This window comes from Palaemon carinicauda, chromosome 35 (genome assembly GCF_036898095.1).
Source record: "Palaemon carinicauda isolate YSFRI2023 chromosome 35, ASM3689809v2, whole genome shotgun sequence".
In the NCBI taxonomy this organism is placed as follows: Eukaryota; Metazoa; Arthropoda; class Malacostraca; order Decapoda; family Palaemonidae; genus Palaemon; species Palaemon carinicauda.
The window spans coordinates 17,355,732-17,381,135 of NC_090759.1; the positions used below are offsets into that span (position 1 = coordinate 17,355,732).

At 45.1% G+C, this 25,404-nt stretch overlaps 2 protein-coding genes across 3 annotated transcripts in view; one reads left to right on the forward strand and one right to left on the reverse strand.

Moving 5' to 3' along the window:
- The window catches only part of LOC137627644 (uncharacterized), a 598,615-nt gene that overhangs the window by 295,626 nt on the left and 277,585 nt on the right, over positions 1 to 25,404 (forward strand). The window lies entirely within an intron of this gene.
- Positions 1 to 25,404, reverse strand: part of Rpn5 (regulatory particle non-ATPase 5) — an 89,022-nt gene that overhangs the window by 33,024 nt on the left and 30,594 nt on the right. For both annotated transcript variants that reach the window (XM_068358775.1, XM_068358776.1), the window contains 3 exons: positions 15,670 to 15,829; positions 10,004 to 10,140; positions 8,766 to 8,990 (listed from right to left, as the gene is read on the reverse strand). In XM_068358775.1, coding sequence (XP_068214876.1) covers positions 8,766 to 8,990; positions 10,004 to 10,140; positions 15,670 to 15,829 — 522 coding nt within the window. The remainder of the gene's footprint in view (positions 1 to 8,765; positions 8,991 to 10,003; positions 10,141 to 15,669; positions 15,830 to 25,404) is intronic.

Here is a 25,404-nt window from a genome sequence, read left to right on the forward strand (position 1 = left end):
CGGAGGAACTTCCGACTCGACGGGTGGACTGGAATTTGGAAGTACGCATCCTTGAGGTCGACCGTCATCATAAAATCTTTCTCCCTCAAGGACATCAGGACGGATTTTGGGGTGTCCATCTTGAAGTCCGTCTTATTGACGAACCTGTTGAGGGCCGACAGGTCTATCACCGGTCTCCACCCCCCCGTTGCTTTCTCCACCAGGAACAGGCGGCTGTAGAAGCCTGGCCCTGGGAGAAGGACTTCTTCCATGGCTCCCTTTTCCATCATGGAGGAAACTTCTTTTTTGTAGGGTAGCCCTTTTCAACGGGTCCCTGGGAGCTAACCATTCTGTTTGGGAGGCTGGGATCAGAGGGGGTGAGTCCGCTATGAAGGGGATCCTGTAGCCTTCTTTCAGGACGGACACCGTCCAAGCATCCGCCCCATACGTTTTCCATGCTTGCCAATGGGGTCTGAGGCATCCCCCAACCCGAGGCTTGGGCGGGAGTAGGGGGCCTCTCCCTCTACCTTCTTCTAGAGGGGCAGCCTGATCTGCCCCTCTTCGAGGCGGAGTAACCCGACCTGAAGGAGTTGGCAGAAGTTGTAGTTCCCCTGCGGGAGGGCTGAGGAGATGATGACCAGGAAGAGGAGTGGGCGTCCCTCCTTGAAGAGCTGGGAACAGCTTGAGGGGTCACGGTCCTATCCGAGACTGACCTCTTATACGGAGGTCTCCTGGAGGATGATTGCTTAGGGACGTTGACTTCTCTCCTCTTGGACACCTTCTCCATCAGTTCTTCCAATTCCTTCAAAGGAAACAGGGACTCTCCTCCTAGGGGTAGGGTGCGAATGACTCGCGCCTGTCTGTCTGGGATTTTCCTTGCTACCCTGGAAAGCACTGTGTCCCTCTTCCGGAGGACCCAGTTGGCCGTCAGGGAGAGAGCCTGGTATGCCATAAATTTGAGCGCTTTCCCCCCGGAAGTGATAATGTCCGACAGGAGACTCTGTTGTTCCGGGTCGTCGGGGTCTGTGGAGGCCTGTACATTCACTAACGTGGAGGCCCACCAGTCCAGCCATGAAGAGACGTTAATCATGTCCCTCGACATCTCCTCCATCATGCCTGCTTCAGAAGCCGAGAAGGACACAGGGGCTGAGCTGGCCCTTTCGTCCGAGCCGCCTTGTCCTAGGACATCCACGGCTGAGTCCACTCTACAGGGGCCCGGGCGTCGTCCTTCTGGGATATAAATTTTGGCCTGTAGTTTCAGACCCTGGAGGAGTTTGGAGGAACTCTGGGACCTGGGGGCCTCCGCAGTGCTGGCCACCAAGTTATCTATGTACTCCTGGCCGAGTACTAGGTCTGGGGCGAGGGGCAGGGCCAGAGAGGACTTCGGAAGGACGTCCCGATGTGTGTACCTCAAGAGGCTCGACCTCCAGGTATTCACCTTCGGCGCCTCGGGTTCAGGAATCCCATGGGTCCTCCTGATGCGGGCTACCACCCTTCTGTAGGCGGAGTCCTCCGACGGGGAAACCTCGCCTCCGTCGACCGAGGTATCGGCTTGGCTGGGGGGAGCCGTGCTTGGGAGGTAGACTGGCCTCTCCCTACTAGGTCCCAGGGAGGCCGTCCCGCAACCGTAGGGCGCACCGTACACGGTCGGGTCTCGCTGTGTGGCGGGTGCCACCGACCCCGGGAGGCCTTTCGACTGGGCCAAGGCTCTGGACGCGGAGGACACGGTCCCGGTGGGAAGACCCAAACCCGGCAACCGGTCCTTCCCGCTCGACGTCCGACCCGGTTGGGCTGTCTTCTCGGAAGCGCGCTTCCTCCCGCCGGGTGGGGTGAACCGAAGGCCTCGAGGACTTGTGCCTGAGAGTGAGGTCCTTCTTGCGTGGCCGGTCGAGCGGTTCCAAGTTGTATGTAGGCAGTGACAACTTGGAGGCTCGATCACTGGACCGAGAGTCTGGCGAGCAGTGCTTCTTGGACTCTCCTGGGGGCACGTAAAACCATTCGCCGCCGCCGGGAGAGACCTCCCTCTTGTACCTACGGGAGTGAGAGCGTGGGCGCCTCCTACTGTGCCGCGACCTCGACCTAGAGCGAGAACGATCGCTATCGGTCCGCGCTCTCTTACGGTGCCGTCTCTCCCTGCGTTCTCCCTCGGAGGATGAGCCTTCTTCCGAAGAGTCCGAGGGTGCCACGTTCTTCGCGTAACGACTGCTAGAGTGATGCGCAGGGGAGGCCCTTCGCCGCCGACCGTCCGAGACAGGGTGCTGGAGAAAGTCCTCGGGAACTGCCGTGGATACCGAGGGTACTGAGACCACTCTGTCCCTACTAGAAGGCCATGGACCCAGGGATACGTCCATCCTCAGCGGAGACCTCCCTGGAGTCTTCGGTAACTTCCAACCGAAGGAGTCGCTACTCGGGCAAAGTCTCAGAAGTTTGTCTCAGTGTTGAAGATGGGTTGACACCGAGTCTGCTAGGATTAGCCAGTCATCCAGATAACGGAGGAGACGGATGCCAATCCTGTGTGCCCAAGATGAAACCAGGGCAAACACTGGTGAAATCTTGAGGTGCTGTGGAAAGACCAAAGCACAGCACCTTTCTGTTGTCTAGGCTGAATCTTAAGTACTTCCTTGAAGACAGATAGACTGGGATCTGGGAGTACGTGTCCTTTAGGTCCAGTTTACAGATGAAGTCCTGAGGTCTTACTGCTAGTCTGACCGTGTCTGCAGTCTCCATGCTGAACGGAGTTTGTTTGACAAACTTGTTCAGGGCTGAGAGGTCGATGACTGGTCTCCAGCCTCCAGACGACTTTCTTACAAGAAAGAGTCGACTGAAGAAGCCTGGGGACCCGTCAAGGACCTCTTGGAGAGCGCCCTTCTTCAATAGGGTCTGGACTTCTGCCCGAAGGGCCTGCCCCTGGCCGATCCCATGGCAAGGGAGTCTATTGACACTGGATTCCTGGTCAGGGGAGGGAGAAAAGTTATGAACAGGATGCGATATCCTAGACGGATCACGGAGATTGTCCAGGAATCAGCCCTGAATTGCTTCCACCTGTCTGAGCAACTTTGTAGGCATCTCCCCACTAGTGGAAACGCAGGGGGAGTGTCTATCCTAGCGTTTGGGGCCTCGACCACTGTCGTTACAGTCTTGGTTGGACGGGACTGCTGAGGTGCAAGTTCCACATCCTTAGGCTCAAACAGGTAGGCCCCCTCTAGGGAGGAATGTCTGAGCCTATTCATCTCAACGCTGGGGACCTGTTGGTGGAACCTCTCAGACACTGCATCTCGACGTTTCAAGATAGCGTTTGCCCACAAGTTCGAAACTTGGTGGGCAAGAAACTCGATAGTGCGAGTGCCTGAGAGTAAAGGGGTCTCCATTGTCTTCCTGGTACACTCCTTGGAAAAATCCTCGGATCGTATCAGGATACCTAAGGTCCCTAACCAGATGTCCAGCCACAAAGTAGCTTGCATCGTATACTTAGTGACCTTTTCCTGGTTAAGGACTTCGGCCGCCAAGAACGAGACCTGCCGGTTGGAAATTCTCTCAAGAGGGACTCCCCTGGTTAGCTCTTCCAGAGAATTGTGAAGTGGAAGAGCTGAATTGGGTTCCTCCAGGATCTCAAATTACCTCCTTTGCTGTACGTGAGGAGGTGGGAGGAGCTTGTTCGTAGAGCCGGCATGGTTGGAGGAGGCAAACTCGGAAAGCTGTTGGGGGATCTTGTCCCTGGTACTCTTCAAACCCTGAGACCAGGCCAGGGCTGCACTGGTCTTTGAGGGTTTTTGAGTGCCTAAGACGCGGTCAAGACCGTGTCTTTGCCCTCCCAAGGGGATATCTCTGGGTTGGAAAACCCATTGAGAACCCTCAGAGTCAGAACCTGCCAGAATGCATGTTCTGATTCTTGTTGGTCTCCTCCTGATGTTAGACTCATAGCGAAGTCTCTTTCTGTCCCCAAGAGCTCTTCCTGGGGTGAGTCGCGGACATTCCTTGAGTGGCTGGCTGTCTCCGTTCTAGTCCTGGTGGAGGACTTTGGCAGAGTCTTGGAGTCTTTGGACTCCTTCCGAGGAAGGAGGTAAGACTCCAACATCGAAGGCCTGAGTGTCATGTCCCTCCTGATCACAGATTGAGAGGAACCGCGTGAAGGGAGGTTTCCTCCAACGGTGGGATGGAGGAGTCTCTCTCCTCGCGCGATTCCATTGGTGAAGGATGGTCTTCATCAGACAGGGAGGGAGAGTATCCCTGGGGAGATAATAGAGGGACTACCCTTGATGGTCTGCACAGAGTCAGCTTCACCCTCGAGGAAGTGACCGTGTTGGAAACTCCTCTTTTCCTCTTAAAAGGGGTAGAGGAAGCCATGGTTCCGTGTCTTGAGTACAGAGGCTATAGGTTGCTCTGATGAGCGGTCGGACAGGACAGGCTTGAATGCCTGTGTTACAGCTTTGACTAAGGCACTGAACCAAGGCTGCTGACTGACTGATGCACTGTCAGACAGATCCCCTGAAGGGAAAGGGACCGAAGGTTCCCTACGAGGAGTCACCGTAATAGGTCCACCTTAAAAGGCAGTTTAGGGTTCCTGAACCCCTCTGCTAGTGCCTTTTCCCTTCTCCCACAGGGCGTGCTGGAATGCGTTTGCAGGTAGGGGAATGAGGCGATGGTGACCTTGCCAGGTGTAGATCCTGCGCCCGTGCCTGATGGCGAACGTGCGCGGGATAATATTGACGTGCGAGAGAGTATTGGCACGCGTGCGCCAGTGAAAGTTGGCGCGCAGTCACGTGGTGGCGCGTGCGCATGTCTTAGTGCGTGCGTGCATGCGGGAGAGACTTGGTGTGCAGACGAGTGCTGGCGCGCAGGTGAGCGCTGCATTGCTCATGCTGTTTCACCTACAGTGTGTTGGTGTGCAGGAGAATAATGGCGCGCAGGCATTTGTTGACGCACAGGTGAGTACTGGCGCCGTGTCCGGAAAATTCACCGCCAGCAATTCACCGCCAGCAAATCACCGTCAGCAAATCACCGTTAAAGAATATTCACCGCCAGCAATTCACCGCCAGCATACCATTCACCGTTAAAGAATTTACCTAATTATAAATCTGTAATTTTTTTTTATTTTACACATTATAAAGGACATTTAAAAATCTTCATTTGTTGCTACGACAATCTATTTATTTGTTTATACATTCATAATTAAAATAACAGCTTAAAAGGAAAAGAAATAAAATAACATTTTTTATAAAATATAAGTTCAAACATAAAAATCTAGTATGAAATATTATGAGCTATTCCACGCAAGTAATCAATAACATTTACGTCTTGATCATAATTTCCGACAAGTCTTCGAAGTCGTTGGGCGCAATCTCGATATTTTTTCTTTTTCTTGGGAGCTTCCTGACCAGCTACGTATTGCTCAAATCTAACTTGATTTAATGCCTGTTCTTCCTAATGCAGTCAATAAATTGCCACCCTTCCACAGAATTGTTGTCTTCGGCAAACGATTGTTAGGCGATAAAATACTCTAAAAAAGGAAATGGGTGAATTGTTTTGCGATGAATTGTTAGGCGGTGATTTGCTAGCGGTGAATTTTCCTTAACGGTGAATTGCTGGCGGTGATTTGCTAGCGGTGAATTGCTGGCGGTGAATTTTCCTAAACTCACTGGCGCGCGGGAGCGCGCTGGTGCACAGTAGAGAATTGGTGCGCATGAGATAATTGGCGCGCAGGAGGTAATTGGCATGCAGGAAAGCGCTGGCGCACAGGTGAGTGTTGGCGGGCAGGAGAATGCTGGCGCGCAGGAGGGCACTGGCGAGTATTAGATCGTGGGTGTGTAGGCGCAGGGTGCGCAAAAGATTGCTGATATGCAGGAGATCGTGGGGCGCGTAGGAGAGCGCAAGCGCGCTGTAGTACGCTGGCGCGTGGGCGACCCTGGGCGTGTGAGCGCAGGGTGCGCAGCTGAACGTGGGCGCCGGGCGCGCAGGAGAACGTTGGCGTGCAGGAGCATGAAGTTGCTGCCTTCTATGAGGGCGAGCAGGTAAAGGGGCGCGCCAAAGCGCTGTAGAGTGCTAATGAGCAGTCTGACGAACTGCTGGTGAGTGCTGATGTCCTGTAGGTTGGCGAGCTGCAGGGTGATGGTGCGCAGCTACGCACTTTGGTAGAGCTTCAATAGGCTTTACTGCTGACAGGAACGGTGATGGCAGGTCGGCAGGTCTGAAGGGTGGATGATCGGGAACTGGGATGTGCCCTTTGTAAGGGCAAGCATCCACCGAAGGGGATTGCGAACGATCAGCAGAGGTCCAGGACCGAAGTCACAGGAATAGTTGCTGGAGCAGTGGCAATCGATGGATGAAGGTCAGCGAGCTGCAGGGTGATGGTGCACAGCTACGCACTTTGGTAGAGCTTCAATAGGCTTTACTGCTGACAGGAACGGTGATGGCAGGTCGGCAGGTCTGAAGGGTGGATGATCGGGAACTGGGATGTGCCCTTTGTAAGGGCAAGCATCCACCGAAGGGGATTGCGAACGATCAGCAGAGGTCCAGGACCGAAGTCACAGGAATAGTTGCTGGAGCAGTGACAATCGATGGATGAAGGTCAGATGACTGCAGCGGAGGCTCCTCTGCAGGGGACGGCTGCGACGACGATGAACCAAAGAGGCGTCTCTTCACTGATGGTGAAGGGAGACCTCTAAGGCTAAGTGGAAGGAGTGCTTTCCGACGAATGCACCCTCTGGGGGGCGTTGGATCAGCAAGCTGACCATGCGCCGCAGCAGTCCTCCGAAGAGGAGTCTCTATAAGTGAACTCCCCCAAGGGGAAGAAACACTTGCAAGAGAGACAGACGTTGGACTTAGTTTCCCCCTCGAAGGATGTTCAGGAACGGGGAAACTAAGTCAGCAGCAACCGCTGAGAGTCTGGAGGGGGAGAGGAGTTGGATGATAACACATGAGACCTCTGACACTATAAAGTCGACGAGGGTCAGAGGATCTACCTATGACGGCGACGATGACTGCTGAACAGAAGCACACATTCGGATAAACTGTAGCAAAGCTTCCTTGGAAGGCAGACCCGTAAGCCCCAAAGAGGACCAAATCTACAAGAGGGGTTAGTGACAAGGCCTTCACCCGGGGGGAGAGGTGGGGCTGCTTCGCTAGGGGAAGCAACATCATCTCTCGAGAGCCGGGGTTGGCCAATATTAACTTGGTCTACGCTACTACTCGACGGTCTCTTGTAAGAGGCCGAGCGAGTAGGAGCTTCAAAGGAGGGTCGGGAGACGGAAGAGGCCTTGGGGTTTTCTCCCTTCGAAGGAACCTACTCCCTTCGAAGGAACCTTCGAAGGAGAAATATCCTGCTTGGACTTCTTCCGCCGTCGCCCGAACCTCTCCCACTGGGAGGAAGACCACTCCCTACACTCATTACACTTATTTACGCTATCACACCGTTGACCTCTGCACAGAGGACAAAGGGTGTGAGGATCAGTCTCCACCACCGACATAACGTCCAACAAGCCCGGCAGGAGAGTCCAGGGCAGGTGCGCATGGTTGCATTAGTCAACTTTACAAACACACACTAAGGGAAAAAGAAAAAGCAAAAGTTATTAATGGCTGCCAATATTCTGCGAGGATGAAGAGCGGCAATGTCCGTTCACCATCCGAGTCTAACTACGCTAACTAGCGGTATGGGTAGTTAATCCTCGTTACAATTTAATGGCTCGTCATTTCCGCTACGCCGAAAGTAATACCCCTATTAAATAGCGTGGTTTGTATTCCAGTTACGGAACAAATAGAGAATTAAAATCTCATGCATTGTTTACATTCAAATCAGCTGATCAAATCTGCGTAGTCCGCCGTCAACCTATATTCACTTTCATAATATCATCCCACTGATATGACCATTCACTTTCACAGAATTACCTCACTGATATAATCTATCATGCATATTATTATATCTCCTTCACATTATTACAGTATTAGCCCTCACTTATCATATCCTTAAACCTGTTCCCAATTCCTTTCCAAATCGGTCTTGTACATTTACTTTGCTCTCCCACACACATCTACAATGTCTCTTTCCAACTTTCTTGATTCTCATTATTTTTCACGATTTCATTCATCTCTTTTCTAGCATTCCTTCATTTTAATCTTATTAATCATTCTAAACCTCCTTCTTATCCTTCATTCCTCGTATTCCCATTCCTATTTTTCATTCCTTCTTGCATTTCCCAAATTCATTGATTTTGCTAATTTATTTGAATTAGCGTATATGTGGCGAAGAAAAAGTGCAAGGAGAAGGAACATGGCTACCCGCACCCCCCCCCCTTCCCGTCTCTTTGTCATATTGTTCCGACCTTCTTTCTCCCTCGTGTTTCCCTTAACTGTATCCAATAATAATGCATGTAAGATTCAAATTTTAGTATCATATTTATAATTAAAAACATAGCCAATTATAATTCTATGCATCGTTTACATTCAAATCAGCTGATCGACACGGCCTAGTCCGTCTTCAACCTTAATTTTTAGATCAAATAACTCCCTTTTTATTAAGGCATGCTACCAAAGGATATTTCATATTTACTAAAAGAAATGATTATTACTTGATCTATCATTTTCCAATTAGCATATTAATTCCAATACTTCAATTTGAAATGCTTCTCTCATATTTTATTTTCTTGTACTGTGATTTGAATCGCATAACGTTAACCGGAGCTTCATTTATGTTGCCGATGCCCGATATTTTAGTTTTTAGCTCTGTGGTGCTTGATTATATAGCCTCAACACACACAAACACTTGAGACCTCTACCAAAAATCAAATACTTACTTGTATAGAGGGATTTCTTCCAAATTTTTATCATCCTTGATTCGATGAAGCAGGTCACTTTGTTCATTATCATATGGTGCTAAAATAATATATAACACCACATGTTTGAGTATCCTCTTCTTTTCCTCTTCATTATCTTGTACACTCTTAGAGTCATAGATGGCTCTATAATGACGACAAATACTCAAGAATGACCCTTCATGACTGTCCAGTTCTATCATCAAGCTGAAAAATGGGACGAGACCAAAAAGAATAAATGGAAGATGAAATGCTATGAAGGGGTCTAAGGTACCCTAACATGAACCTTCAAGGAAATCACTTTAGGTATCATAACCCTAATGAAGCTTCATATACTACAATAACCAATATTTACTTTTTTATAAACTATGTATTCATATACAATTACATTTTATATACTAGAATACAATGCTCTCAATAGTAGAACAAATTTTTTCATTCAATGATAAAAATACATCAGGAAAGTACCAGTCATAAAAGTTCTTTAATGTGTCTTTGGTTATTGTGACAACAAACTTTATTTTGAGATTTAGAAATTATAACATTGTATAATTCTTTAGAGTAAATTGAAATGTGATTGCTCTGTAATATGCCAAAAGAGGAGGTTTGTTATTGGGAAGACCAAACTACTATAATCAGTATTTGGGAAATTCTTAGTCTTTATTTCATTTACTACCGAACTAAAGAGCAGAAAAGTGTGCTGAGTACATGTACAGTAGCAAGAAAAGTTATGAAATCAGTGAAAGCTCACTTCACTACCCAGTCTTAGGCTTTGGTCTGCAAGTACCTACCTTCCTTAACTAGTTTCCATGTTATGTGCAATGTTGTTTTAAGAAGTTAAATTTTTCTAAGTTCACTACTGGGATAACATTTTCCTGTCTTTTCCATTTAAAAGTCCTATGATTTGATTAAACATTCCTTTAACAAAACAATTAACATGGATGATTGACTAATACACAGCTAAAACTAAGCAATTTTTTTATTCTTATGCACAGCCCTCCCTACTTGACATTATTTTCAGTAAATATCACATTTCCAGGGATATTCCAATCAAAGCTTTCCTTCATAGCTCAAAGCTGAATTAAGCAATAGAGTTGACTGGAACAGTCCAATCACAAAACTTATCATCATAATACTGAATGACAAATTACAAAAAACATGACAAATTTTAAATTAACTTATTTCCTATAGATCTTGAACAAAATCTAAACTTCACTTACTTGTAAAACTTAAGTTTCAGATCATCAACAGACTCTGAACTGAAGAACTTTGTACTGATCTTCTTGGAGATAATTTGTGTTCTTACAAAGTCCTTCTTTAATAAGCAAAGCCTCATCTGTTCCAATATCATTTCCACCTGTGAAAAAAAAAAAAATTAATGCTGACCATTAGTAAGCAAACCTGATGTCACAAATCTTAGGAATAATATTTAGAGGGCAAATAAAATGTCCCCAAGTACTTTAAATTCTTATTGCTGCTCCACATCTAAAACTAAAGTATCATTTATTTTAAGTCATTATATTACATTAAATTTATTTTTAAAATACTGAATTTGCATTCTTGCATGTAACTGTCTGTCGTCTGTTACAAACACAAAAACTAGCTTTCTCTGTTAATTTGATATCAGTGCAGTACTATAGTGTATATGGTACTATAGTGTATATGGTACTATAGTGTATATGATCTTAAACATTAACATAGGAAGAAACATCACTTAAAGGGGTCGGCTGGCTAATCCCGTTATTTTAAGGATGGGACTTTGACATTCATACCATTTGATAAGGTAACTTAGGACATCTAAAAAGTGAATAGGATTTTTGCCTCGGACTTTGATTCTGCGACGCCGGGGCAATTCATCTTGAAAATTAGTGTTTTTCAAATTCTATCTCATCCTTTGATAATTAATATTAAGACCTGGGATTACTACCCTACATAACCTGATGTAGACCTCGAATCAAATGAGAAGTTTTTTCTAAAAGTCATATTTTTGCTAAATACAGTATGAATATTTTCATGGTACAAAAATGAACCAGGGGATAAAATTCAGAAAAAGAAAATATGAAGAAATTGGAAAAAAGAGCAACATTTGATTGGTGTCTAATGTCTTTCTAAGTACAGTATATCAAATTTTAATGCTATATCTTCACAACTAAGGGAAAAGATAGAATTTGAAGGTCAATAAGTCTAGTTTTGAGATACGGCCATTCAAAGTTTTTCTTAGTATTTTTACAAAGACAATATTAATAAATCATGATTATTATGAATTTCATGTTAATTTTTGGATATTAATAAACCAAAACAAAGTTCTTAATCACAATTTGATCATAAATAAAGATACCTTTGCTCAGTATCTTGCTTCTTTAGGTGAGACGGTCGCTTCTTCATCATCTCTCTCCTTCACTAACTCCGCTAATTTAGCCGATATTACCCCTTCTGAACTCTTATTAGATAGAATTTTCTTCTTCCTTATGTTAGCGAGATGTTGAAATTATGTTATCAAAATGTTGAAATTGTATTTTCCTCTTTGGCATGACGAAATTCTTGCCGAAACCGAGAAAAGCATTCAGAGAGTTCTTATGATCTTGTCTAAATTATTCTTGAATTCGTTTACCGTGTTACTGTTTACTACATCTGCTGGAAGTCTATTCCAAGTACTTGCTATTTTGTAAAGAAATTGCCACATTGAGTAGTGGTGTATCTTTTCAATTCCAGTGTGTATCCGTTACCTCTGAACTGATTTCTGCTAAGCATGAACAGATTGTTGTAATATATATTTGTTATTCCTTTGAGTATTTTGAATGCCTCTATTAACTGTCCCTTTAATTGTAGATCTATTAAGTTCAAATGTTCCATCCTTCATCTATATCCAAATTGCCTTAGTGTTGGAACTAGTTTGGTGGGCCTAGCTTGTGCTGCTTCCAATTTAACTACTGTATATCTTTCAGATTTTTGCAGTTAGGCAGATATGCGAGAAATATTTAGCAAAAGGTAAGGAGGTGTATGTTGCGTTTATGGATCTGGAGAAAGCATATGATAGAGTTGATAGGGAAGCAATGTGGAATGTGATGAGGTTATATGGAGTTGGTGGAAGGTTGTTGCAAGCAGTGAAAAGTTTCTACAAAGGTAATAAAGCATGTGTTATAATAGGAAATGAAGTGAGTGATTGGTTTCCGGTGAGAATGGGGCTGAGACAGGGATGTGTGATGTCGTCATGGTGGTTTAACTTGTATGTTGATGGAGTGGTGAGAGAGGTGAATGCTCGAGTGCTTGGACGAGGATTAAAACTGGTAGGCGAGAATGACCATGAATGGGAGGTAAATCAGTTGTTGTTTGCGGATGATACTGTACTGGTAGCAGACACAGAAGAGAAGCTTGACCGACTAGTGACAGAATTTGGAAGGGTGTGTGAGAGAAGGAAGTTGAGAGTTAATGTGGGTAAGAGTAAGGTTATGAGATGCACGAGAAGGGAAGGTGGTGCAAGGTTGAATGTCATGTTGAATGGAGAGTTACTTGAGGAGGTGGATCAGTTTAAGTACTTGGGGTCTGTTGTTGCAGCAAATGGTGGAGTGGAAGCAGATGTACGTCAGAGAGTGAATGAAGGTTGTAAAGTGTTGGGGGCAGTTAAGGGAGTCGTAAAAAATAGAGGGTTGGGCATGAATGTAAAGAGAGTTCTATATGAGAAAGTGATTGTACCAACTGTGATGTATGGATCGGAGTTGTGGGGGATGAAAGTGATGGAGAGACAGAAATTGAATGTGTTTGAGATGAAGTGTCTGAGGAGTATGGCTGGTGTATCTCGAGTAGATAGGGTTAGGAACGAAGTGGTGAGGGAGAGAACGGGTGTAAGAAATGAGTTAGCGGCTAGAGTGGATATGAATGTGTTGAGGTGGTTTGGCCATGTTGAGAGAATGGAAAATGGTTGTCTGCTAAAGAAGGTGATGAATGCAAGAGTTGATGGGAGAAGTACAAGAGGAAGGCCAAGGTTTGGGTGGATGGATGGTGTAAAGAAAGCTCTGGGTGATAGGAGGATAGATGTGAGAGAGGCAAGAGAGCGTGCTAGAAATAGGAATGAATGGTGAGCGATTGTGACGCAGTTCCAGTAGGCCCTGCTGCTTCCTCCGGTGCCTTAGATGACCGCGGAGGTAGCAGCAGTAGGGGATTCAGCATTATGAAGCTTCATCTGTGGTGGATAATGTGGGAGGTTGGGCTGTGGCACCCTAGCAGTACCAGCTGAACTCGGTTGAGTCCCTGGTTAGGCTGAAGGAACGTAGAGAGTAGAGGTTCCCTTTTTGTTTTGTTTCATTGTTGGTGTCGGCTACCCCACAAAATTGGGGGAAGTGCCTTGGTATATGTATGTATGTATATCTTTCTGAATACTTGGAGCCCAGAATTGGACTCCGTATTCTAGATGGGGTCTTACTAATGATGTTTACAGCTGTAGTAGGTTGGCTAGGGCACCAGCTACCCGTTGAGATACTACCGCTAGAGAGTTATGGTGTCTTTGACTGGCCAGACAGTACTACGTTGTACCCTTCTCTCTGGTTACGGTTCATCTTTCCTATGCCTACACATACATCAAATAGTCTAGCCTATTCCTTACAAATTCTCCTATGTCCTCATATACCTGACAACACTGACATTACCAAACAATTCCTCTTCATCCAAGGGTTTAACTACTGCACTGTAATTATTTAATGGCTACTTTCATCTTGGTAAGGGTAGAATAGATTCTTTAGCTATGGTAAGCAGCTCATCTAGGAGAAGGACACTCCAAAAATCAAACCATTGTTCTCTAGTCTTGGGTAGTGCCATAGCCTCTGTACCATGGTCTTCCACTGTCTTGGGTTTAGAGTAGTTCTCTTGCTTGAGGGCACACTCGGGAACACTATTCTGTCTTATTTCACTTCCTCTTGTCTTGTTAGTTTTTATAGTTTATGTGGAGCCCTTGGGCTTATACCATCTTGCTTTTCCAACTAGGGTTATAGCTTAGCTAGTAATAATAATCATAATAATAGTACAGTGTCTTTGTTTCTGTATTTGAATTGGCTTTTTATGTAACCTATTAGTTTTTGTGCTTTCTTTTCAGCTTTTATGCTCTGTTTAGTGAACTGCAAATCCTTGCTGATAATAATGCCGAGATCTTCCTCCTGGTACATACTTTCTATTTCATTACCTAACAGTGAGTAATCTGATTGAGAGTTACTATAACACATGCATGACTTTGCATTTCCCACAGTTGAAAGGCATTTGACATCTTCTGGATCATTCTCCTAGCTTCATTAGATCCTCTCTTAAGGCTTCTATATCTTCTGCGTTTGCAGCATTTATGCCTAGTTTAGTATCGTCAGCAAATTTGGCTAGTCTACTAGTTAACCCTAAATCTATGTCGTGAATGTAGATCAGAAATAGCAATGGGCTAAGGACAGACCCTTGAGGTACTCCGCTTGCAACAGCTGCCCACTGTGAAGCTTCTCCATTGATTACCACTCTGTTTTCTGTTTGTTAGCCAATCTTTGATTCATTCAGCTGGCTTGTCAGTAATGCCTAGTGCTCTAATTTTGACCATTAATTTTCTATGAGGAAGTCTAGGTATATGATGTCTACTGCCCTGCTTTTGTCATAAATGCTAAACATGTTGAAAAATTCCAAAAGATTTGTCACACATGATCTCTTGTCTAAATCCATGTTGGCTGTCTATCAGAAGATTGTTTTTCTCTATGTGTTCTACTATTGAATCTAGTATAATTAATTTAAAAATTTTGCAAGGCACTGAAGTTAAACAAACAGGTCTGTAGTTGCAAGGTTCTTCTTTAGTCCCTTCTTATAGACTGGAGGAACATTGCCTAGTTTTCATTCTTGTGGTGCCTTTCTTTCGTCGGCTGTCTTTCGGAACATTTTGTAAAAGTGTGGGGTTATCTCTTCTTCTAGTTCTATAATCTCTCTTGGGGGAATATTATCTGGACCTGGTGCCTTAGACTTACCAAGTTCTTTTATTTTCTTTTTGACATCATCCATTGTAAATGTAATTCTATTTAATGGTTGTGGCCCTTCATATTTGATAGCTTGTTTGTGGAGGGCCGCTGATTCTTCCCTAGTGAAAACAGTTGTGAAATATGAATTCATCAGTTCAGCTATTCCAAATCATTTGTTATAAGATTTCCCTCCGAGTCCCTTAACGGGCTAATGTTTTTGACTGGCTTTCTACTGTTTACAGTATATATGCAAAAAATTCTTTTGGGTTTTCTTTACTAGCTGATGCCACATTTTTTTCTTCATTTATCTTGGCAATGCTAACTAGTTTATCTATTTTTCGGTTTAACATCTTTTACTCGGAAATTTCATGAATTGAAGGCTGTGGACCCATTGATTTATGTTTCCTGTCTCTGCTTTTTATTGCATAGGCTATTTCTCTGAGGATATTATCAAGGTTGCACAGAAAACTTTCATACAGCTATAGTTATCAGGAAACAATGGAAAATCCTTCCTTCTTTCTTAACATCCCTTTGCACAAGATATGCCAAGAAATTTATCTAAAACAAATAGCAAAAGATCAAAATACTGTAGCCAGTTGAGATTGTCAAAAGTACGTCTGTACTATCTGGCCGCTGAAACCGAAGAGGGAGCTCAGTGGCCTACAATGTAGGAGGGGGGGGTGGTTTACCGGCATCCTCGAGTTAACTATCTCGTTAAGTTTTAGCAGCTGTATCTAGCTTCACAAAAAGCATAACACTATTAAAGGACAAAGTTTTGTATTTGGGTAGGACCAAACAAAATTCAAAACCCATTGTAATAATAAGCACTTCATGAAACCTCAGCAATAATATTCAGATATATCACTTATTGCATCAACTGAAAAATCTATTAAGGATTCTTTTAACTACTTTACCTTTTCTTTACGCTCCATAGAGCCAAAGGTTTCAACTTGAAGCTCCTGGAGGATGTTTGCTGCCTCTTGAATGTCGCCTTCAGCCTCTTTCATCATTGCCAACTTGTGTGTAAGTCTTGCTCTTTCCACTTCTACATAAATCTTTCCAGCTGTTATAGTCCTAATAAATTAATGATAAAATTAAGTTCAGCAAAACAAAGTACTTTATAAAACGGTTAAATAATTTTTTAGTAAAGAATGTATTTTCCTTTTTTACCTTATGCTGTAAATAAAATATGACTAATTCAGCTCCACAGTCCAATTAACACTGTATTGTGACATCTCTGTTTTACATTCTAAAATTCCATGCTTATTTTTCTGTGGGATCATGAACTACTTAGCATGCATTTTACAGTCTGCAAGTCTATTTCAAAATATGTAAACTATCAGGAAAGCAATACTCAAACAATTTCATTTGTCAACCCAAATTTTGATAAACATGCGAACATAAATAATATAATTGCTTACCAAGAACTTAATATGCTACACACATACTGTTTGTATCAATGTTACATACTAATGTTTTAAAATTATCAGAAGTTCAAACTTTCTATAAATGCTTTTTTAATTAAAAGGTTGACATAAATCTTTTCTTATACAGTAGTTTATATATGACTGATCTATTCTAACATTTCTGATATCAGATTATGTTATATTTCCTATCCATTACAGTACTTGTGTATGAAGTGTCTGAAGAGTATGGCTGGTGAATCTCGATTAAATAGTGTTAGGAAAGAAGTAGCAAGGGTGAGAACGGATGTAAGACGACAAATTTCTAAGTAATTTGTATTTTTCCTAACATACAAACCTGGAGCTATTTATAGTGATATCCTTTAGGCAAAGCTGAAAGACAAGCCATGATAATTCTAGCGAAGGATAACCACCCAAACCACAAGTTAGCGGGTTGAGGGTGGGGGTAGCAGGGTACACTGGTCACTCAAACACCTGGCCTGAGCAACCACTTCACTTTCTGGCAGGACTTCTTCGGCGATGGGGTTGGCGGACCAATTTGTATAAATAGCTCCAGGTTTGTATGTTAGGAAAAGTGCAAATTACTCACAAATTTGTCATTTGTTCCGACAAAAATAAAAACCCTATGCTATTTGTAGAGATGACTTACGTCTAACGAAGGAGGAAGTCTTCACCAAATGGCTTTGGCATTTGACCCGGTGTTCTCTCTACTTTGATATGGGACTGAAAGGTAGTAGGAACCCTGCCCTTGCTAGAATAGTAATGCTATGCACAATAAGAAGCCTGCAAAAGCTGTGTTCGTGTTCCTAGCAATGTGGCTGGTCTTAGAAAATAGGATCTCAAGTCATAGGAATCGGATTACTGAGACTTTGCCATATCATCTCTTTCGCAGGGGTGTTGGGGACGCAATAAGTATTATTTCTATACTTAGGATACACAAGGGAAATGAGTCTTGCCTGCAGAGAGGTGAGGTCAGCTGTGGTGGGTACTGTGGTGCTGAGTTCCCCAGGAGGGAGAAGGTGAAAGGAAGAAGGAAGTCAGTCATTCTTTACTCATTCACCCCAGACTAACCTGGGTAACCTCAGCCCTCAACCCTCTAATACTTGTCCATCAAGGAGCTTGTGATGTTTTAGACCACTTGTTGTGCAGCCACTACAGGACCAATGGAGGAAGTATCCATGTACCTGTGGGTTATGTCTTGCAAGTAGTGAGCGGTGAAGGTCATTTGACGCTTCCACATGCTGCTTGCAATACCTGCTCACAAAGTAGTTTTTCTTAACCCCAGGGACGCAGCAATGCACCTGACGTCATGAGCTCTGTGTCATTTTTAAGGAGGGTGGTCTGCATTGAGAGAAAAATTAAAGATCTTACAGATCCAGGATCCAGAACACCCGAATTTTGATTCTTAGCTATAAATTCAGGGACGAAGCTGAGTATTACTTTCCCCATCTCCTTGAGTGGGAGATAACAGAAAATAGACCATGCAGCCCACCGACTCTTTTAGCCGAAACTAAAGTGAGTACGAATACCGGTCTGTTGCCTGGCATAACGGTTCGTATGGGGGCCCTTCAGAGACTGAAGTACCTGAAGCACGTTCCAAGGAGGAGGACTAAGTTCCGACTAAGGACAAGTAATCTCATAACTACGTATGAGTAAGGAAAGTTCCAACGAAGAGGAAATATCTCCTTACAGTTTAAAGGAGAGACTCAAGGCTGAGCAGTGACCTTTTACTGCCAAAACAGAGAGAAGCATTTCTTCCCGAAGGTGTATAAGGAACGCTGCTATTGTTCGAAGAGGCATCGAGGGGAGTGATACCCTTTCCACGACACCAGCCACAGAAAATAGACCACTTCGCTTGCTAGACTGACAATGAAGAGCGTCTGAGGTGTCCAGCCATTCCTTACGCAACTCGTTGCGAAAAGCCTCTTTGTGCGAGGTGGTGCTGGACAGTCTCAAGGAATGAAGTCAAAGCAGTGCTACGGCTGTGGAAGATGTTGGCTTGGGGGTGTTTTAGCAGATCGTGACGTGGAGGGAGCTCCCTCGGAATCTCCGTGAGGAGTTGCAGAAGGTCGAGCAACCATTCTGTTTGATGCAATACCGGAATTCTTAGGGTCCTCAATAAGTTCCTGCTTATTCTGACCTGGTTGAGGACTTCTCTCATGAGACAGAACAGGGGAAACCCATAAAAGTCTATGTTTTCCCATCGTTGTTGGAATGATTCTTGCCCAAGAGCCAGGGGATCCAGGACTGGGGAACAGTGCAGCGGGAGCCTGAAGATCAGGGCCATTTTGAACAGGCCCACATTCGGGGAACCCCACAAAGTCAGGATTTTGTTGGCTACTAGATGATTCAAACACTACTCAGAGCCCACTCTCTGAATTGCTCTTGCTTAGATTGTCCGCTAGCACATTCAGTTTGTCTGGAATGATTCTAGCAGATATGGTCACCAAGTTATCTTCTGCCCATATGAGTATCTCTACTGTTAGATGGCACAGCGGCTGCAAAAAGGCATCACCTTGCTTGTTTAGGTAAGCTACTACCATGGTTTTGTCACTCGTCAATAACACGAAGTGCCTCGCCAGGAACAGGTGTATCTGTTGGAGGGCAAGGAAGGCAGCCCTCATCTCCAAGAGATTTATATGCTGATGCGTTTCTGATTTGGACCACTGGTAGTCCACTGGTAGTCAGTTGACCAGGGCACCAGCCCCCGTTGAGATACTACCGTTAAAATGTTATGGGGTCTTTTGACAGGCCAGACAGTTCTACATCAGATCCTTCAATCTGGTTACAATCCATTTTCCCTTTGCCTACACATACACCGAATAGTCTGGCCTATTCTTTACAGATTCTCCTCTGTCCTCATACACCTGACAACACTGAGATTACCAAAAAATTCTTCTTCACCCAAGGGGTAACTATTGCACTGTAATTGTTCAGTGGCCACTTTCCTCTTGGCAAGGGTAGAAGAAACTCTTTAGCTATGGTAAGCAGATTATCATTATTACTATTATTATTATTATTATTATCATTATCATTATTATTATTATTGACCAAATTCATCTCAGCTGCAATTCTTCGAATCTCAGCCTCTACATCCCTTTCTGCTTTCATGCCTTCAGTTTGTGGGTCAACTGTTGTTATTATTATTATCCTTATTATTACTTGCTAAGCTACAACCCTAGTTGGAAAAGCAGGATGCTATAAGCCCAAGGGCTCCAACAAGGAAAATAGCCCAGTGAGTAAAGGAAATAAATAAACTACAAGAGAAGTAAAATCTTTTAACGACCGTAACAATAAATTTGGAAATAATTTTTATTTTTTCTAACTAATACAAATCTGTAGTTATTTACAGGGATATTCTTTTGGCAAAGCTGGAAGGTTAGCCATTAGACTTTTAATGCGAGGTGACAACCCTACCTAACCACTATAGTGGGTAGGTAGGGGGTGGTGAACTACATCACTTTTTTTATTGCAGGCAAGACTTATAGGGGGACAGGTGCTGGCGGGACAATTTATATAATTAACTACAGGTTTGCATTAGTTAAGAAAAATACAAATTACTTCCAAATTTGTCATTTGTTCCTTCACTAGCAAATGTTACATTATTTATAGGGATAGATCACCCTTACGAAGGTGGCAAGTCCAACCACTGGCTTGGTCACTGACCTCGGTTTTCCTTGTAAAATATTAGACTGTATCTAGAGGAAAACCATGACACCTTGTTAAATAATACATAAATGAGTATGATAGTGGCCTGCGCAACCTGTGTGGTTGTGACAGATAGCATATGAACGTCTAGTTAGCACATCCCGAGTTGAAAATAGGAATGTTAACTACATATATAGGCGTTTCCAAATGTCTACCTTGCGGGAAGCATTGGGGATGTGTACAAGTATTAAATAATAAACTATAATAGGTTAAAAAAGGGAAAAGGTTATTACCTGCAGAGGATGAAGCCAGCTGGCCGAGGGACCCATAGCGCTGTTCTCCAAGAGAGGGAGAAGATGAAGAAAAGATCCAGTCATTCTTATTCATTAATCCCAGACGTAACCTGAGTAACCAATGCCCTCCGACCATCTGCTACTTGTCCAACAAGGAGCCCGATGGAAAACATATCAAGAGTTCTGTGGATCACGTCTTGCAGATAGCGGGCGGTGAAGGTCGTCTGACCCTTCCACATGCCCACTTTTAACCCTTACAACACTCAAAAGATGCATTTAAAGGCCAGGGACGTAATGATGCCCCTGACATCATGAGCTCTAGGTTGTCGAGCTGGAGGAGGGTCAGGATTTAAAGCAGAGTCTATGACTTTGCAAATCGATGATGAAATGGTGTTCTAGGTGATATTCTTCTTAATTCTACTCATTCTCAAAAACAGGGCTGACAGCTGGGGCCAAGTTGCGGCAGTGCGTTTAACATAATATCTCAAAACTCCTCACTGAGCATAGTAATAAGTGATTTGGGTCATTGGCTACAGAATGTAGACTCTTAACCTGAAAGGGACAGAATCTAGGGTTCAATACCCCCGGATTTTGATTCTTTGCAATAAACACAGGGGCGAAGCAGAGTTTCACCTCCCACCATCCCCTTGAATGGGTGATGTCATATGAGAGACCATGAAATTTACAACCTCTTTGCAGAAGCTAAGGAGAACAGGAATGCCGTCTTCAAAGTGAGATTACGGTCTGTTGCATAGTGTAATGGTTTGTAGGGAGGACCCTTTAAGGACCTCAAAGAGAGAACCACTTTCCAAGGGGGAGGTCTTATCTCAGACTAGGGGGCAAGTGATCTCATAACTCTGTATAAGTAAAGAAAGCTCCAACAAAGAGGAACGGTTTACTTCATTCAATCTAAACGCTAGGCTTAAGGCTGACTGATAGCCTTTCACCGCCGAGACCGAAAGTTTTTCCTACTGAAGGTATACAAGAAACTCAGCTATTGTTGGAATAGTGGCATCAAGGGGAGAGATTCCCCTTCCACGACACCAACCACAGAAGACTATCTACTTTGCCTGGTATACCGAGTCTGACGATCTTCGTAAGTATCCAGAATCTTTTTTGCAACGTGTTGTGAAAAGCCTCTCCGAGAGAGGAGACGCTGGATAGCCTTCAGGCGTGAAGCCGCAGAGACGTCCCGTGAAAGATGTTCACACACAGTTGTTTGAGTAGATCTTGTCGTGGTGGTAGTTCTCTTTGGAGATCTACTCAGAGTTGCAGAAGGTCCAGGAACCATTCTGCATGATGCCACAGTGGGGCTATGAGTCTCATCATTAGGTTGTTGGATGGTCTGGTCTTATTGAGAATCTTTTTCATCAGACAGAATGGGGGAAAGGCATACACATCGATGTTGTCCCACCGTTGTTGGAATACATCTTGCCATAGATCCTGAGAGTCTAGGACTGGGGAGCAGTATAGAGGGAGCCGGAAGTTCAGGGACACCGCAAATAGCTCCACAGTCGAGGAACCCCACAAAGTCAGGACTTTGTTGGCTATCAGAGGATTCAAAGACGATTCATAGCCCACTATATGAGTCGCCCTGCTCAAGTTGTCTGCGAGCACATTTCTTTTACCGGGAATGAAGCAAGCTGATTGAATCACCGAATGTTCCGTCTATCTTGGTACAGTATCTCTACTGTTAGATGGCAAAGGAGCTATGTCAAGGTACTACCTTATTTGTTTATGTAAGCCACCATTGTAGTGTTGACGTTCATCAACACTATAGAGTGACCCACCAGCAACAGATGGAACTGCTGGAGAGCTAGGAATGCTGCTCTCATCTCTAGGAGATTTATGTGCTGGTACCTATCGGACTCGGACCAAAGGCCTGAGATTGGAATGCAGCAAATGGGCCTCCCATCCTTCTTTTAATGGGTCTGTGTAGAGCATCACATGCAGAGGAGGGATAAGCAGATCTAGTCCTTTGAGGAAGTTCTCCTCTGCCACCCACCACTGCAGATCTGTTACTGACCCTGCCCTATACGGACTAAGATGTCCAGGGAGCTAGAGTGTTCGATCCATACAGACTTTAGCTGCCATTGCAGGGATCTTTTCCTGAGGTAGCCGTTGGGAAAAAGACGAAACAGGGAAGTTAGGTAGCCGTTGGGAACAAGACGAAACAGGGAAGTTAGGTAGCCTAGGAGGCACAACCAATGCCGGGCTGGAAGATCTTCCCGTCTGAGGAAGGGTCTTGACACTTCTCTCAGCCTGTGTAGTTCGTTGTCTGATGGAAAGACTTTCTGAAGGTTGGTTCTATAATCATAGCGAGATATACCAATTTTTGAGATGGGAGCAGTGATGACTTCTTGAGATTTATCACAATCCCCAGATCCTATAAAAAACTCGAGAAGCATGTCTCGGTGATGAAAAAGGGTCATCTCAAAGTATGCAAGAATCAGCCCGTGTCAAGGTATCTTAAGAGATAAATGTCGTTCTTGTGAGCCAAAAATGACACTAGTGTGAACACCCTGGTGAATACCTGGGGTGCTGTTGCGAGACCAAAGTAGAGAACTGTGAACTGGTAACGCTTCTTCTCGTGTATGAATCTGATATGCTTCCTTAAAGAAGGATGGATTGGGATCTGGAAGTATGCACCTTGAAGATCCAGTGTGCACATGTACTCCTTTGGTCTTACTGCCTGGATGACTGTGTCTACCGTCTCTATCCTGAACGGATTTGGAAAACAAAATTGTTCAAGGGCGATAGATCTATGACTGGTCTCCAGCCTCCAGACGTCTTTTTCACAAGAAAAAATTAACCGTAAAAGACTGAAGACTCGTCGAGGACCTCTTGGAGAGCGCCCTCCTGCAGCAAGGTAAGGACTTCGGCCCGGAAGGCCAGCTCCTTTACGAACCCCTTCATATAGGAGCTCAATGGAATTGGATCCCGAGTCAGAAGAGTGAGAAATTTAATGAATGGGAGGAGCCTGTGATTCTGTCGGAGCGTGAGATTCGGGAACGGAAGATTACTTGTCTCTGGGTGTTCTAGAGACCAGAGGAACAATCTTCATGGGTTAAGGCCTGAAAGGTTGAAGGGAGATCTCCCAGGATGAGCCTATATCCCTGCTCAACCGAGGTTTGGAGCCAATTCGAGTAAGGTGGTGTACAAGCCGTCTCCTCCTCTATTGCCTTTTCGCCAGCTTGTCTCCCGAACTTATCGGAGTAAGAGGGAGTTGCAAAAAGGTCTGGGCCAAAAAGGATCAATCCTGTCCACAGCTCTAGGTCTAGGTGGGGGTGACCGATGAACTGGAGAGACGTTAGGACGTCTAACCAGGCCAAATTTCCTCCTGGGGTCAGAAGGTCCTGCAGAGTAGGACGCAATAGATACCGACCTCTCATGTGGTATACTAAGAATGGATTAGATCTGAGGCTGTTTAAGGGGTTAAAAGGCCGCTCAATAATAGCAGAGGCAAGGGACAGTGCAGGACAATGCCCTAGAGATTGGCCACATATACAGTACTTATCATCAACACCCGACCCCTCTCCACCCAAGCTACGACCAAGGAAAGCCAGGCAATGGCTGCTGATGATTCAGCATATTGAGCTACAGGCTCCCTCAAACCCCCTTTCCTTAGCTCACAAGGATGGAGAGGTTGCAGTGACCAAAGGAACCAACGAGTTTGAGCGAGACTCTAACCCCAGGCTGGGATTCACCAGTCAGGGACGTTACCGCATCAGCCACCACAACTTGTTGAGGTTTTGGAGGGACTGGGAGGCCCAAGCAGACTAAAAACTTCTGCAGGGTAGACACCCAGGTGTCGTCAGGTCTGGGGTTTCCTTCAAGAGCCCTGGAGGAGAGCGCCTTGAGGTGGAATGGCATTTTGGAGCTTAGCAAGCAATAGAAGACAATATCTTGGGCCTGAAAAGGTCCTCCTTGGTTGTCGATAGCAGACGATCGGGTGATATTGGAATGCCAGCGAACTTATTTGAGAGTTCCTTAAACCCTTCTGGGAAAGGGTATCGGACTACCTCTAGATCTTGCAGTTGCGGAGGCTGTTGCCAAAGGCATTGGGCTCGTGATCACTCATGAAATCGGGGCCAAAGCGCGTGAACGAGCAGATGTATTTGTTTCACAAGCAATTGACGGCAAGGGCGGTGGAAGAAGCCTCGGGGGCCTCTATGGGGCTACAATTGCTTGCTGGAGGCGGTGATGGAAGGCTTTGGATAGGAGCAATGCGTTGCGTCAGCAAGCAACGCGTAGGTGAGTATCGCTTACCTAGGATACCCCAGCTGCAAAGGGAGCAGGAGGTAACCTATAAGGATTAGGAGTTTTCTTTCAAGAGATCATTGTTCGTGCGTGGTTCGTCTTGGAGAAGGAGCAGCAAGAGATCGTCGGGTTGGGAAGCGCCGCGTAGACTGTGATTGTGAGTGCCTTCGTTGTCCTCGTGAAGAGGATCGTCTCAATCATAATCACGAGCGACCTGCTCGTGACCGTGAGCGACCTTCTTGTGACTAAGAGTGACCTGCTCGTGACCGTGAGTGACCTGCTCGTGATTATGAGGGCCGTGATTGTCAGCATCTTGCTCGTGATTATGAGCGTTTTCCTCGTGATCGTGAGCATCTTGGTCGTGATCATGAGTGTTTTCTTCATGATCGTGAGCTCTTTGCTCACAACAGTGAGCGTCTATCTCATGATCTTGAGCGTCTAGCTCGTGATCGTGAGCTTCTATCTCGTGAAGAAGTGTTGAAATCATGATGATCTGCGATCTCTGTATTTTGAGAGCTTAGCTCTTGACTGTAAACGCCTTCTTGAAGAAGAGCTTCGAGATTGTGATGACCAGCGATCTCTATGATTATCATTGGATCGTCGCGAACGACGTCCTGAAGGGGATCGTTCAAAAGGACGAGGAGATGACGGGTCTCGTCCTAGCGATCAGCGAACAGTTGGAGCATTGGCCAGAGGTTGATTATCTTTCCCAACTTCTGCAGCAGGCGAGTTTTGAGCAAGCGAGCTGAAACCCACCCCAGTACCCCGAGGTTACCATGGCGTTAATTGGTCTACGCTCCTACTTGATTGTCCCCCAGAGGAAGGCATGCGAGGAGGAGCTTTGGAGAGAGATCTAGGTGTGTGTGAAGAAGAGACCTGAGGTCTTTTTGCCCCTGGGGAGGACCCTGGGGGAGAGAGAGAGATCTGTTTAACTCCTTCCAGCAACGCCCAAATTTCTCCCACTGGGAGGCAGGCCACTCCCTACACTCTTTACAGGGCAAACGCTGCTCGCAGCGATGGTCCC